Below are 16,951 nucleotides of genomic sequence, written 5' to 3' on the forward strand. Positions count from 1 at the left end.
TAAGTGACGCTCTGTGTGTGTGTGTGTGTGTGTGTGTGTAATGGGCTTGACAGAAAGTCGTTCTCGCTTTAATAACGATTGTGTCGGTGAACCTGAATCTTCGCCTGTGCTCGCCCTGCAGGTGTTTTTCTTAAAAATGAAATGTGGAGGTTAAATAACTGCATGTTGTACACACTGGCGAGCACTTACATGACCACACACACACACACACACACACGCACACACTAAGACGGTGTTATTTAACATTAATGAAACCATGCTTCTCCCGTCTTGACTTCACGGAAATAGGTGTATTTTGAAGGTCTCTGTTGGAAGGTTAATAACAGGCGAGACAATGAGAGCAGAGACACAACATGTCTCCTTTGTTTGTCTCCAGTTCACGACTGTTTTCAGCTTTGTTTCTTTGAAAGCATCTCGTAGCACAAAGCACCAGCAGGCAGCGGCATCAGATTTTATTGACCGGTGTGTGAGAGTAAATAATGAAGCTGTTTACACGTGGAAGTCATGTTATAGGCTCACTGACTGTCATTGTTCTCACTCTGCTGAATGGATCGTCAGCTTCTGTTTTCGAGGATCAGCTCTCTTCCTCTTGTTTACCAGCTGATGTCTCACCATGTTCTCATACTGAGGCTACATCCACATAATACATAATGATATGTTTTCATTTTAAAACGCCGTTTTAAACCAATCTCCGTCCAGATGAGCATTTTAAGGTCGTTTCAGAATTAATCTCCGTACATAGTACCACGCCTGAAAACGCATTTCACTTAACCAATCCCTTACACTGGGCATGTGCATGCCGGTGTAAACAGGAAGCAGCGCGGTTGGTTGTTTAGTTGCAGAAAATACTACAAAGGAAGAACAGCGAAAAGTAAGACCAGAGATTTCTTTGCTTGGACCGATGACGAGATGGAGCCGTTACTGAAAATAAAACACGAGTGAACGGCGTTCAACACGACGGAAAACACAACAGATGTTGTTTGTTTTCTTCCGGAAAAGGTTCACGTGATGGGGCGTGACGAATCAGGGAAGGACACGTCATGACAAACATGGGCGTCTGCGTTATCGTTTTCAAAGGTCTCCGTTTCTGTCCGTCCAGACTAAAACACAACCCCGGATCGCATTTTCCTGTCTGCCACCATAATTCTCCAACACGCTTGGCACACGGGAGAGGCTTCAGTTGGTTGCAATCTCAACCTCACCGCTAGATGCTGCCAGATCCTACACACTGCACCTTTTAAGGAATAAAAGGAAGCTCAGTTAGAGAAAGAACAACGTAAGAAGAAGAGCAGATCATTAAGGGAAAACTGGAGACGTGAGCAAAAACAAGGCCTTCATTTTGATGCAGTTTCTGGATAAGTTTCACTGCTTTGTGAGCAGATTTCAGCCGCCGGCCTTCGTGACGCTCTGAAACAAAAACTCTCAAGAAAAGGACAAACAGACAAGTGCGAGTTTGCTAAAGAAGCTCCAAGAGACATCACTTCCTGTCACCCTCTTGCCTGTTCACTGCAGCCAGCAGTTCACATAAACAAGATTGAAATAGACCACCGTTCAAACGACCCACAAACAAAGTCTAAACAAGTGGAAATCACTGGAGGCCTTTGACCTGAAATCCACTTTTATCACACAGACGGCCTCAGTATGAACAGACGGGCCTGTTGAGCGTCGAGACTCGCTCCTGAAGTTGTTTTTCGGGGATGTTTACACCTGTCAGTTGTGTTTTTGAAGAAGCAGGTGGTCAGTTTGACAACGAGGACGATCCCGAGGAGAGACGTCCAAACTGTCCGTTTGTCTTAACCTCCCGAGTTTTCAGCGGCGCCCTCAAACGCAGCAGAACAGCTGCGGATGCGTTTGTGTGCTTCTCTCAAACTTTTCCCCCAGAGTTGAGTTTGTTTCCGCTCCGCCCTACGAGAAGCCTCGCCGCTCAGCTAGACGGAGACTGATGGGCTTGTCTGTCTATATCTTCATCTCTGCTCGCCCTGACATCATCCTTGTCGCCGCCGCCACGCTCCGACAGGCAGATCAAGTCACATCTCTCAGCCCGGTGCACCTGAAACTGAAACGCTCTCCTTCCTCCTCCTCCTCCTCTTCGTCTGCATCAATAACCTGCCATCACCGGCCGCCACCACCTCTCAGAGCAGGATGTCACATAGATGTGACTGTTGCCGTGACGATACCAATGGAGCCCAGACAAGATGGATATGGAGAGATTGAGCGCAGAAAGCTACCCCCACCCTCCCACCTCATCTCACACACACACACACACACAAACACACACACCCCTCAACAGTCACTCAAACATCCTCACTCATGTTGTAAATATGATACCAACACATGAACGTATACAAACCACAGGTAGTTGAAAATAACATTTAACATTTTAAACAGCATCAAATTAGCATCACACTTCTAGAACATGTCAGACTCAAGCTAGTCACATAAAAAAAGGTTCAAAATTGATGCCGCAGAACCAGAGATATCATCTTTTTTATTGAACACATTCTTCTTCCTTGTTAAAACGCGGCGCCTACATTACCCATAATACAATTCGACGAGTTGAGTCAGATTTAGGTGTATTATGTTAGTAGTGGATAATGTATAATAAGACCCGGATACGGTGCTGCTGCTCAGCTTTGCTTCCAAAAGAGATGTCTGTAAAACTGTTGACAGGACACCTTGAACTATAAAAAAGGCATTTATGACTCTTTCTATTCTGAATTTTTGATCCATGAAGGTTTTATATTTGTAAAACTCTCCTCGAGCCGAGAAAAGCGATTTAAAAATCTGTGACGCCATCACAATGTAAAGTCTATGGGCCGAGTGGGAACTCACGGGCCGGGCCAATGGGAGAAACACTACTGCGTATATTAATTAACTGCGCATTAATGCAACTTGCGATTTTTTGATTATAGCGGGCTCAGTTAAAGTGAAAATACTGGTATCATTTAAAACTAGAAAAACTTAAATAATCCATCAGTACCAACATGTCATACTAGCTTGTCGTGAAGGAGGTTAAATAACGCTCCAAATTTGCGCTAAAGTTTGGCAAGGAAAAACTGGCATGGCCATTTTCAAAGGGGTCCCTTGACCTCTGACCTCAAGATATGTGAATGTAAATGGTTCCTTGGGTACCCACGAGTCTCCCCTTTACAGACATGCCCACTTTATGATCATCATATGCAGTTTGGGTCAAGTCATAGTCAAGTCAGCACACTGACACACTGACAGCTGTTGTTGTCTGTTGGGCTGCAGTTTGCCATGTTATGATTTGAGCAAATTTTTTTATGTTAAATGCAGTACCTGTGACGGTTTCTGGACAATATTTGTCATCGTTTTGTGTTAATTGATTTACAATAATGATATAATAATAATAATAATAATAACAATATATACATACATTTGCATAAAGCAGCATATTTGCTCACTCCCATGTTGATAAGAGTGTCAAATATTGACGAATCTCCCTTTAAGGTACATTTTGTGCAAAATGGGCTATTAATTTGAGATGAATTATGATTAACTATGGATAATCATGCGATTAATCAGTTTTAAATATTTTAATCAATTGACAGCCCTACTTGTTATACATCCATGCCCTACACTCTTAGGTTCCAAAAGGGTTTTTCCTGAAAGGCTTAGGATCTACCCAGAACCTTAAAAGATCCTCCCAGCCCACAACCCCCAAAAAACTGATTGTAAACATGATTTTTGTGATAAACTGCATCAGCCACAGCCTTTTAGGAGCCTCATGAGGAACCCTGGGTGGGTCGGAGATGAAACCCTTGCATTATTAAAGCCATGTATTTTTGCATTTTGAAGTTATAATCTTTTAGATTTTCAAGAAATCTAACTCGCCATTGAATGTGTCTACATTCGGAAATTAATTCTCAATCTACTACTTTTCATTGTTGGTGGCGGGGTCCGCCATTCCCACGTTGGATTCAAATAGCCTACAAAACACTGATGAGAAACAGTTCGAAAAATACAAAGTGAAGAAACGTGCAGCCATCTGTGCCAGGAGCAGTGACACCCATCCATATTTCCTCTCACACACACACTCATTCACACACACACACACCCTCCCCCTTTGACACACAGCCCCACTGCAGATAATAGCTGAAAGTTGGACTTGACACGGATCAACATCACTTCTCCGCTGTCTGTCCCCCAATCAATACTCCCCCTCCTTCCCCCTCCTCTTATTATCAGCACTAATCTATATCTCTTTGTCTCGTTTTCTTTAGAGTCGCCTCCTTCACTCGCCGTCTTTTCTCCAAATTACATTAAGGACAATCCCGTGTTTTGGAAGTAACGAATGTAAAATGACCTACATCGGAATTAGACAGAGGGAAAGCAGGCCACAGGAGCCAAAGGGCAGTGACAGAGAAGTGGGAGAGTCAGAAGAAAAGAAGACGGGAAGAAAAGGAGAGGAGCGTCGATTGGAAGTTGATTGTGGAGATTTCACTTTTGCTGTCTTTTTTTTTTCTCTTTCGGACAAAAGCGACAAAGAAAGGAGGGAGGAGGGGGGGGACGAAACACAAATGTCTGAGAGTCCTTGCGGGCTTCTCTGCATCCAAACAAAAACAAAATGGCAGCGTTAATAAAAAGCGATCACTAATGTTCGTCTCGGACACGAGGCCGCGGGCGTCGCAGGCGTGGAAACGGCGCCGGCATTCTTCAGCGAGCCGTGGTCTTTTGTGGGGCCATGTGTCACGCTCAGAAACTTCCCATCCCGAAATGTACTCCCCCGATAAAGGCAGAATGGAGAGTGTTAGGCTTTTCATTTGGCGGGGCCATTAACAGGAAGGCCTGAAAGGACTGGAAATGAACCCAGGTTTGCTCAGGCCGCGACGCCCTGCGCCTCTTCTGCTTCTTTTATTTTTCCTTTTTTCTTCCGTCGCTGACCCCGAAGCCTCGTTATCATCTGCCGCTCCGGGCGCTGCTGCAAGAAGTAACTCAAAGTATCTTTATAACTGTGTCAAAATACTTCACTAGTAGACATTCACTTTTTACTCAAAGTCTATTTTTCATATCATCAACAAATCCCATGAAAAGACCCAAACTACTAACTACTAAGCCTGATATCTCTTCTTCCTCAGTGCCATAGAGCTCCATTAAAAACACCTCACTGTGTCTCTGGTTGACACAGTGAGGTTGTTCCTTCATCACCATGAACACACACACTGTAGTTTATTTGCAGCAGCTGTTTTAGGAAAGTACAGACTTTTTTTAAAAATGAAACTTTTTAAAATGTAAATCTTCAGTAGGAACCAGACTGTATATAACAAGTGGACGTAGTCACCGTGACGTCACCCTTTGGTTTGTGGACTACTGGAGCTCGGCATTTTGGCCGTCACCATCTTGTTTTTTTGGCCATCGCCATATTGGTTTTTGGCCGTCACAATCTCGGTTTTTGGCGTCGCCATATTGGTTTTTTGCAACCAGAAGTGACACAAGAGGGTGGATCTAAGTACAACCGAACGCTGAGTAAGACATTTTTAGGAGGTCAAAATGTTAAAGTTAACACTCATGAACTGAAAACACACTGTGAAAGGGTTAAAGTTCTAGACGGAAACACGGACATGAACTCCCAGACCGGACGACGCCATGGTAGCGACCTGTCAATCACAAGGTAGCCCTGCCCTAAAGCATCCTCTTCTTTATGGTCTATTTGACTCTAAATGGGACCATAACTTACTAAATGAACATCATGCTGTATTGAAGAAGACTTGAAACTAGAGATTGAGACCATAAACTCATGTTTACAATGTTTACTGAGGTAATAAATCAAGTGAGAAGTAGGCTCATTTTCTCATAGACTTCTATACAATCAGACTTCTTTTAGCAACCAGAGAAGTAATTGAATTCATTAAAATCAACGAGTTAACTTGCAGTTTATTGCACCAGGATAATCCACTTAGCGTGGATACGTTTGTTAAAAACTCATAATAAACCATTTGAAACATAATAAACATTAATAACAGTTTGTTGATCCAGTTTAAAGAGCACTTTGAAAACAGTTTAATTCTGTCGCCTATCAGTCAGTTGTTTGCAGAGGTCTCAGTCTTTATGTGGTCTGTCATTAGACCAGCAGCTCACTAGTTGACTCATTTTTTAAGTAAATTATTGAGTAAAACCAGCAGACTTTACTCTGGTTTCAGCTTTAAACATGTCAAGAAGTGAAATATCTGTCGCCTGATCTCCTGCTGCAGCTGATCAGCGACGCGTTGTCGTCTGCTCTCTTCCTGGCTGGTTGTTCGACTCTGTGAGTCACTTCCAGTGTTTTTCCTCACATGTCGTCCATGTTGGCGAGTGTTTTGTGTCAGCTGAGAGTACTGACAGCTTCACAGAGGATCTGTAGCCAACCGAGGTGGGAACTATTAACCACAGCACTGAGAGCTGACACTGCCAATGTAGTGTGTGTGTTTACACTTGAGTTCACTGCTGAGCTCAAAGAGAGGCGTGAATGATTGAGAATCTGAACACATTTATATATCACCTCTTTAGCTGTCGGCGTCATGCAAAGAAATCTGTGCAGTCATTCATCTCCGCGAGTCCATTTTACGCTATGACACTGAGCTTGATGACTCCATTTTTACTGTTTTCTTTTGTTCTTTCTTTCTAATGCCTCTTTCACACTGGACAAAAAAATCCCACTAACATCTGGCTTTTGTCTTTAGTGTGAAAGGTCAAAATCGTCATTCATTCCCGAGACAAATGACTGTGCAGTAGTCACGGGTATTTATCGGCTCTAGCTCCGATCGACATTGATGGAGACATGACACCCAAGTGGATAAACACACACATTTTTGTCCTTTTCCTCCGCTTTTTTTGTCCCCCGTCTGACTCCGTCCAAGCAGCGCTCAAACATTGTTCCAAATTAGTCTGCGACAAGTTTGAAAGAGAGACTGAGTAGGTAATGGATATAAATAACCACTGTAACATTTTCACTGTCTAACCCTGTATTCCGGCGATTTGGTGACGTTGAACGTGACATACCAGAAAAAAACAGAAAGACATTTTCTTCTGCTGGCAATGGGAAAAGCACATATCGCCTGTTTTTAGTAGGTTTTCCCGCATTGAAAAAACCTGCATACGCGCACTAATTGGTGGAGGAAAAAAGGTCTAATGCTGCCTCATAAACTCAACTGTGGTTTGGTTAGACATAATCCTCAAATACTGTATAGGGACAATTCTCTTGGTGGAGGCACTAAAACAAGTGTACTGTATATAGTTCAAAAAGTTTTCAATTTTAAAAAATACACCATACCTGCCACAACTTTAAAGGACCAGTGTGTCGCATTTCGGGGCATCTATTGGCAGTAAGGCTGTCAATCGCCATTAATAGCATGATTGTCCATAGTTAATCGTGATTAATCTCAATTAATCACACATTTTTGTGCAACATTTGTCAAGTATTTAATACTCTTATCAACATGTGAGTGGGCAAATATGCAGCTTTAGGCAAATGTATGTATATATTTATTATTGGAAATCAATTAACAACACAAAACAATGACAAATATTGTTCAGAAACCCTCACAGGTACTGCATTTAGCATAAAAAATATGCTCAAATCATATCATGGCAAACTGCAGCCCAACAGGCAACAACAGCTGTCAGTGTGTCAGTGTGCTGACTTGACTATGACTTGCCCCAAACTGCATGTGATTATCATAAAGTGGGCATGTCTGTAAAGGGGAGACTCATGGGTACCCATAGAATCCATTTTCATTCACATAGCTTGAGGTCAGAGGTCAAGGGACCCCTTTGAAAATGGCCGTGACAGTTTTTCCTCGCCAAAATTTAGCGTAAGTTTGCAGCGTTATTTAACATCCTTTCCGACAAGCTAACATGACATGGTTGGTACCAATGGATTCCTTATGTTTTTTAGTTTTATATGATACCAGTATCTTCACTCTAGCTTTGAGCCTGCTACAACCTCAGAAAGATCGATTGCGTTAATGCGTTCAAGAAATTAGTGGCGTTAAAACTTGAGGAGGACTTGAGGACTGTTTTACAAACAGAGGGTTTGTAGGAGATAATTTATGGTCAATATCCTAAATATCCTGTCACATTTTGCATTGAATTACTAATAGAACTTGAACAAGCAATTGGTTTTATACAAGATTTATTTTCTATTCTTTTTTAACACAGCATTTCAACACCTATCCTTTAAATCTTCTTTCTCCTCATTGAATTTGTGCAATCGTTTTGACTAAATTGTGGGGACGGTTCTCCTGATGGGGTTGTTTTAACATCCATCTGAATTTTAAAACTTATATATCTTATTTTAAGTCCCTCGTGTGAAGATGAATTGAGTTGGAATGAATTCTGTTGAAATGCCAAATCATTTAAATCCACTTTTTCGTCACTGAATTGCTAGACTCCTGTGGGAATACTCTCATATTGGATTAACTAACATAAATAACATCCAATACTAACGTTCAGTGCCACTGTTTGTCCCTTACGTATAGTGAGACGGAGAGCTAAAGTACAGCTTCACCTTTATTCAAGTCAGTCTTAAAACAATACAGACATGCACACGTACATTAAAAATGTTACTGGTTGTTGCTCTCTATATTGGCTGTGAAGAGAAGCCCAACATAAGTGATGGAGGGACAACCACAGTGACCAACAACACTTTAGACATAATGTGAATGTGTACTTTGAGGTCAAGGTGTTAAATGATTGTACATAGCTCTTATCTTAACCGTAATGTATTTAAAAATGAATTTAAAAACGTCCATCCAACATCCATTATAAGCATTCAGTGTTGGAAACAGACTTTTTATTCCTGTGATTCCCGTCCAGGTCTGGATCCGTCTCAGCGTCAGGGGGTGGAAGGGCTGATCTCTGCAGCTCCGTGTCGCTTCGACCACGCCGCCCTCTTCACCATCTTACAGAAACACACTCTGCAGCACCGCATGAACGACTCCTTCTCCTGCCTGGTACGTTAACGCCAACACATCCTCTGACACACACAGTCGGGATTCATCTTGATCTCATTCAGAGATCAGCTGTCAGCCGAACTGGAGGTGGTGCTCTGCTCTTTGCTCACCACTCACGCTAACTTTTCAGTTCTTCTGTTGTCTTTTTCAGAGAAATATGAAATGTAAGCTGCACCACATTTTCTACATTTTTTTCTTCTGACAGTTTTAATTCAAACATTGAATCACGATCAGAGAGTGTAAAGAAGCAGAGATGTGCAGTAGAAGAAGAGGAGGGTGAGAAGGTCACATACTGCTTGCATGATGCTTTTAACGTGAAGGGACACCATGTTGAAGCTGGTGATGAAAGATTTAATTGATAAAACTTAAATGTTCTCTATATGATATTCAAATTAATATAACATCAAACAAATATTGTCTATGTAAAGATAAAGAGGAGTAATGTCTACCTGAGCAGAGAATGAAGTCTCTCTTCCTCTGTATGTGTTGTAATCTGAGCTTCTCCTCGCTTTGTTGACATCGTCAGGCCGGCTGTGCATGATTTAGTGCATATGAGCGCGCCCCTCTGGCTAGCTCACGGCCGCCGCTCTGCACTGCTGTCATACGCCAGTTACAGCTGATAACTCCGTCCCGTCCGACGGCGTCGTTGCAGAAGCATAGCACCCCGCTTCCGGTTCCCCCTTCAGGTTAACACTGTTAGCTCTGTCAGCTCTGTTTTTTCACGTGTAGTGCTGTTAGCACCGTTAGCTACTAGCTGCCAGCTCAGCTGCCACCATGTTGAGAACCATGCGAAGGCAATAGAAATGTCCCCAATCTTGCATTTAGTACCTTTAAATTAGGGCTGTCAATCGTTTAAAATATTTAATCGTGATTAATCGGATGATTTTCCATAGTTAATTGCGATTAATCGCAAATTAATCAAACATTTTTGATCTGTTCAAAATGTACCTTAAAGGGAGATTTGTCAAGTATTTAATACTCTTATCAACATGGGAGTGGACAAATATGCTGCTTTATGCCAATGTATGTATATATGTATTATTGGAAATCAATTAACAACACAAAGCAATGACAAATATTGTCCAGAAACTCTCACAGTTCTGTATTGGTACTGCATTTAGCATAAAGAAATATGCTCCAATCATAACTGAGCAAACTGCAGCCCAACAGCCAACAACAGCTGTCAGTGTGCTGACTTGACTATGACTTGCCCCAAACTGCAAGTCTTTAAGGAGTTATAATAACACATTTATATATAGCAATTTTATATATAACCAGGTTATAATAGCAAGAAGTAATCAATAAATGATTTACTTATTAAATAATGAATAACTGTCAGGTTTTAATGAACCAGATACATTATAGTCCTACCAACCAGGTTGACTGATAAACAAAAGAAGTAAATACAGAGTGTCTCTCAGGTTCCTGTATACATTTTGCTGTAATCATGTCGCATTTGGGCATTTCTTCAAGTAAATATTGGAGTTTCTCTGTGTTTATGTTTTCAAATCCCGGGTGTATTTGTATTATATTCAGAAAATGTTCATTTCTCAGAGCCTCGTTGCTCCTCCTCTGGCATCCAGCTCTGTCTATGCCGACTTTTCTCTATAGCTGGGTCTGTACGTGATCCAAGCTTTTCTTAATTTAGGATTTTTTACTGTGGTCAGATAATTTGCTTATGTGAAGTCTCTCTCTCTCTCTCCCCCTCCCTCTGCTTGTTCAGCCTGGGGGGCTCTCTCGCACTGATTGAGGGGATAAACGCTCTAATCAATACTTTCCAAATAGGAACATGACCCTCATAGACAACTGCTGGGCTGACTCAATGGAGGGGGGGAGGGAGGAGGGAGGAAGCCTAAGTAAGTGTGTGTGACTGGGGGGGTAAAATGAGGGTTTTGTGTTGTGTGCAGCAACTAAGCAAGAACCCCAAACTGTGTAGATATGATTCACATTTACTTTCACATGTGTACTGTAATGCCTGAACTGCTTTCTACACAGTTCTGTCCTACTAAAACGTAGATCCAGATCTCTCTAGAGTGGATCAATCTAAAATCACCAGCCTACGTCTACTCATATCATTAACACGTGTTCATGTTTATTTTTCAGATAACTTTGTGATCCTAAAAATTAGATTCAAGTCCTGGAACAATAAAAAATACATAAGACAGTGCTGTCACTAGTAGGGCTGGGCAATATATCGTGAAATGATACTAGATATCGTCTTAGATTTTGGATATCATAATATGGCACAAATGTTGTCTTTTCTTGGTTTTAAACGCTGCATTACAGTGAAGTGATGTCATTTTCTGAACTTATCAGAGTGTTCTATTATTTTTCTTTACACACTTAGTCATTTATATCAACATTACTGATGATTATTTATAAAAAATCTCTTTGTGTAAATATTTTTGTAAAAGCACAAATAGTCAACGCTACAATATCATTGCAATATCGATATCAAGGTATTTGGTCAAAAATATTTTGATATTTGATTTTATCCATATCGCCCAGCCCTCGTCACTAGATGCATTTCCATCCACCTGTTATTATGCACATTTTCAATTGCCTGTGAAAAACCTGTGAGGAAACGGCGGGTTTTTACATTGGCTGAGGTGCAAAAGTTTGTGTATCGTTAAAAGCAAAATGCTAAGTGCAATGAAAACAGATTTAGCGATTATATAATGATGTACATGAAGCATGTGACTTTAATGTCCACTGAAGAGACGAATAATCGTCTCATCGCTCCACACAGATCTGATGCAACCTTCTTCATATTAATACATGAAACAAACGGAAAAGTCATTTACACCCAGTTTTCTACTTTGTTTTTCACCGTTTGAGGTTCGACTGGCGCTCTTTTAATTACGTCATCTTGTTGCGCCCTCTTTTCCTGCAATGGTATAATGATTTTGCAACTGGAGAGTTAGCGCCACTTACTGCTTATCTCGCTTAACCAACTCCTAATAATTGCTTAACGTTAGTCGATGGAAACAAGCATTGATTTGCATTTTCTGTTGCAGATTTTATTGAAATTCGGTTGAAATTTGTGATACATTTGGATGGAAACCTGGCTACTGTTTTAAGGCCTTCACTAGCCACACACCTTGGGCATTACGTTATTATGTTTGTGTATTGAAAGGTCTCAGTTACGTGAAACAGCCTCATCATATGAGCACTATCAGACACACAGAATGTCGACCATCATCGGAGACTAAATCTCCGACACATCTTGAGGAGTCAGCTCATCCTGACATGTGTTGCGTTGTGTTCTCGTCTTTTCTTAAAAGCAGCAGAATGAGGAGATGTTCACCGGAGTGACATCTGTGCCTCTTTCATTTCTCTACCTGCCTCACCAGGACTCGTTCCAGCTCTGCAATTAGACCGATCCATTCACGCCGCCCCTCCAGCTCTTCTCCCCTCAGCCTTTTGTGAAAACTCGAGGGCTTTGTGTTCCAGCCTGAGCCCCTTTTCACCAAACACTCTGAGAAAAGGCCAGTGCCTCGGCGTGGGGGACATCTGTTGAGAAGTGGCTTGGATTCATGTCATAGACGGGGTCATATTTTATTCACAAAGAGTTGAACCCAACAACAACAACAGTAATTAGGCAGAAATTTGGTTTGTAGCTGGGGCCCAGAGTCCTGCTGACGGGTTCAGTGTAGTTCCCACTGATGATTGAAGGGTTAAATCCCCCAGTGAAGCCATTGAGTTCCAGCTGAAATGGTTTTCTGACACAACTTCGTCCATGTAGGTGGTAACACCAGGGAAAGGAAATTCCTGAAATGGCTTAATCCAAGACCATGATACAGGTATTACTTAGAACTTTTAAGTGACTGTTAGTAAAGAAAAACTGTCTTCATCTCACAACGCTGACATTTAATTAACCAAAAGACAACATTTTGACCCAAAATGAATTCTGCCTGTTGCGGCGTTTCGACCAAAAACAGCCCTTCTTTTTAAAAAAAGCATTTCAGGTACAGGTACTTATTACGTCTTCATCTTTGTCACTGATATAAAGGACATAAGGCTTTGATGATCTGCCTCCATCGAGACCTATCTTGTGCTGCATGCTGTGCCTCGCCCCATGTTGGGTCCATCTCCTTTAACTCAACTGCTACGGTTTGCCAACAAGTTATTTTGAGCCAACCTTGCTTCCTTTTCCCTGATTGAGTCCAAACTTGTGTAACCTTTGGGGTTCAATCCGGGGCCATTCTGAAGACGTGTCCTAGAAGCCATCGAATTCGGCGGTGTTTGATCTCCAGCACCACGCTGTTGTCATCTTGAGCCACCAAAAGTTCATTTTTAGTCCCTGCAACTACTTTTCCAGGAACTAAAAGGTTCTTTTAGCCCACTGTTGTCTGCGTTTCCACCGTGGTCTAAAGAGACCTGCGAAGATTAGGCAAATTAGTCCGCTGACGTATAAAAAAGCAACATGACATGGGTCGAGGGCTGCTGGTGGTCACTGCAGTAAACACACTCACCACCTGGGCACCTGTTTCATCTAAAAAACACTTTGGAAAACCGTGTTTCCATTCACATATTTTCATGCACATTTTGAAGTATCGCATTGAAAAAGCTGTATGGAAACGGCAAAGTTCCTGGATATATATTTATATTGTCAATTTTAAAAAACAAACAAATTCCTGAAGACCTTTCTCCGTTTCTCTTGTAGATGTTTAGATGGAGACTTGTTTTGTATCTGATTCACAACCTCTACTTCTTCTTCTACTCTGTTTACTGGCAGATTACAGCTATGCGTAGCCTATAGCGCCAAATTCTGACCAAACTACGATGTAGCCGAGTTTATTCACTCCAATCCAGTTGATGGAAACACTTCTGATTTGCATTTCTTTTTTTGCAATATCTCAAAAGTTGGTTTAAAATTTGCTTGACAATTGAATGGAAAGATGACTACTGTTACATTACACATAGTCATTTAATACATGGATCGACATCAGCGTTGGTGGAGACCAAACCAGAGCTGAAAGGAGAGTGAATATTGGACGTACATTCATCAGGTGGACATTACTGAATGTTAAAGTCTGTAGCTCTGTGATTCATTTAGAAAGTGATGAGCATGTCAAAAAATATCAGCCAATCAGAGTGGAAGACTACTGGACGTGGTGTATGGCAGTTGAATGTTTGTACATTCAACAATTATGTAGCCTTTTAAATTATTGGTTTCTCCTTCAATTTTCTGTCTTCCTTGTAATTGAGGATGCAGCAACACAAAATGCCATTATTGTCCTTTTTCCAGTTCCTCATTAAGACTATATGTATTTTTGACACGGAGTGAAATATTCAGACCCGTCAAAAGAAATGTTTATTTTTGACTCATTTCTCCAAACATCAGTCTGATATATTTTGTTAGTTTAAAAACTTCTGGGATCTCCCCTTGAATTCAAAATCAAGTTCTGTAGGATTGAGCTGATGAGTTTGATCATCAGCAGCTTGTCTTCGTCCCAGGACCCCCCTCACCTCCCAGCCTCCCTAAACCTCTGGCTAGTAAAGCAGAAGGAAAAGGGTCAGGGGATCATGGAGAATGAGCACTGAACTGGACAACATGTTTACCTCTCTGCGTTTTCTTTAATCCACACAACTGTGACGTAACTCTGACCCACTTTGGTTTCCTGTCTGCCTTCAATGTTGAACATGAAAACATCTTGAGACATATTTGCCTCGACCTTTACTTTTAGAATAGAATATAATTCCTTTATTGACATTACAGTAGATTTTATTGCAAAAGAATGTATATATTTATTATTGTAAATCAATTAACAACACAAAACAATGACAAATATTTTCCAGAAACCCTCACAGGTACTCCATGCAGCATAAGAAATATGCTCAGATCATGACAGGCAACAACAGCTGTCAGTGTGTCAGTGTGCTGACTTGACTATGACTTGCCCCAAACTGCATGTGATTATCATAAAGTGGGCATGTCTGTAAAGGGGAGACTCGTGGGTACCCAAAGAACCCATTTTCATTCACATATCTAGAGGTCAGAGGTCAAGGGACCCCTTTGAAAATGGCAATGCCAGTTTTATCCTCGCCAAAATTTAGTGTAAGTTTGGAGCGTTATTTAACCTCCTTCGCTACAAGCTAGTGTGATATGGTTGGTACCTATGGATTTAAAACTGAGCCCACGCTGGGCGCCTGGCTAGCTCGGTTGGTAGAGCGGGCGCCTATATCTGGTAAAGGCTCAGTCCTAGCCGCGGTGGACCCGGGTTCGAATCCGGCCTGTGGACCTTTCCGCATGTCATCTCTCTCTCTCTCTCTCCCCCCTTTCCAAGACTCTATCCACTATCCTATCAATAAAATGCTTAAAAATGCCCCCAAAAAATAACTTAAAAAAAAAAACTGAACCCGCTACAACCTCCAAAATAGCAAGTTGCATTAAAGAAATTAACGGCGTTAAAACGAATTTGCGTTAACGTTCACAGCCCTAGTAAAAATATATATTATAAATAGAAAATATGTGCTGTGACCTATGAAAATAGTAAGATATTGCACTTTTCTGAGTTGTATTGGATCCCTATACAAGTTATAAATTAAAAAGGGAATGAATATGTACAAAGAAATAAACTAAGATGTAGTTGGACTGTAAACGGATGAGGACGCACAACTCTACCATTTAACAACTCTAATAAATACTCAGATCTACGCCTCTATGCATTCACACAGTTCAGGTTCCAGCTGCTTTAAATCTGAAGCTTCAGTTACACAATTAGAGGAAACTGCAGGAGAAGAAGAGAGAGGCTCCAGATTGCATTGCAGTGTTCACATGGAGAGATGAGCAGCTGACCTTGAGGAAAAAATGCAAAGAGATTCACCAATATTTGAGTTCATCATTTGTGTGATTTGTGGAGAAATTCACACACCACTCTGCTGCTTAACAGGATGAACATCAACTTTGTTAGCAGGTAGCAGTCAGCGGTGCTGGAGAGTTGAGTCGGGTAGTACTAGTTGTTTGAGAAGAATACAGATGTTTAACCAAATATAATTAGAATATTTCAGCCTGTTTAATAAGGATCCCTTTTATCTGGTAGCCTAATTAAACAATTTAAGAGTATAAAAGTAAACTTGTCAGTGCTCTCTGGTGGACAGACTATGTAATGAAGATACTGTTTCTAAAATACCTCAACATGTACTTGACATTTCTAAACTGCAATGTCTTAAAACTTATCTGCAGACATTTACACAGATATTGATATATTAATGATACGCTCATATTGTCATGTCACAGAATACCAGTGAGAGGCTGAACTCAAATATTGCAGCATAGAGATTAAACAGTGTTCAACAATGAGCTCAACCCTTTGTCAAGGCTGCACAATCCTCTAAAAAAAATTAGCTCTATTTTAATTATAGGAAATATTTAGAAAATGTTCATCCGGATCAAAGTACACACTAGTCCTAGACAGTCACTGGACACATGTTTATCATTTAAAATAGGTTTTGTATTTAATAAGGATATAATACAAATGTTAATGTCCAACTTCACAGTGTTAAGAAAGGCTTTCAAACATTTCTTACTGGTTTCTTGGATCATGACTGACGTTTTTGACCAAATTTCATTAAACTCTCAACATTTTCAGTTGTTCAAACAAGCAAACAAACAGAAGACACCAGTTACATGAAGTCCCTGATGGAAGTAAGATAATCCTAAAACTGAAACACGAACAAATGATTTGTTCAACGTCAGCTGAGAGGTTTTGTTTTGGTCGAAGAGAAGCCAAATGTTCTGAGATGAACAGAAACTTCTGCTGCCTGCTTTTCTTCTCAGTTTATTTTTTTCACACAGTTACGCCCCAAACCTTATGACCTGTGACCCTTTAAAATGGAGCCATGCTTACTTGTTTTAAAAATTGTAGTAAGTATTTTACAAGACACTGCAAAAATGTCACAACTCTTCAACCCCTTTATCTTATAACCTCACACTTGTTCTGACCCCCAGGTTGTAAAACAATGTCTCAGTACGTGACATTAAAGTAGCTTTTTAT

The 16,951-nt window shown here is 40.9% G+C and overlaps 1 protein-coding gene across 6 annotated transcripts in view; it reads left to right on the top strand.

The window, feature by feature from the left end:
• cadps2 (Ca++-dependent secretion activator 2) overlaps window positions 1–16,951 on the top strand; it is a 206,068-nt gene that overhangs the window by 111,438 nt on the left and 77,679 nt on the right. For all 6 annotated transcript variants that reach the window (XM_037767073.1, XM_037767075.1, XM_037767076.1 and 3 more), the window contains exon 12: window positions 8,815–8,951. In XM_037767073.1, the coding sequence (XP_037623001.1) occupies window positions 8,815–8,951 (137 nt within the window). The remainder of the gene's footprint in view (window positions 1–8,814; window positions 8,952–16,951) is intronic.

The sequence above is a fragment of the Sebastes umbrosus genome, chromosome 4 (genome assembly GCF_015220745.1).
Source record: "Sebastes umbrosus isolate fSebUmb1 chromosome 4, fSebUmb1.pri, whole genome shotgun sequence".
Taxonomy (NCBI): domain Eukaryota; kingdom Metazoa; phylum Chordata; class Actinopteri; order Perciformes; family Sebastidae; genus Sebastes; species Sebastes umbrosus.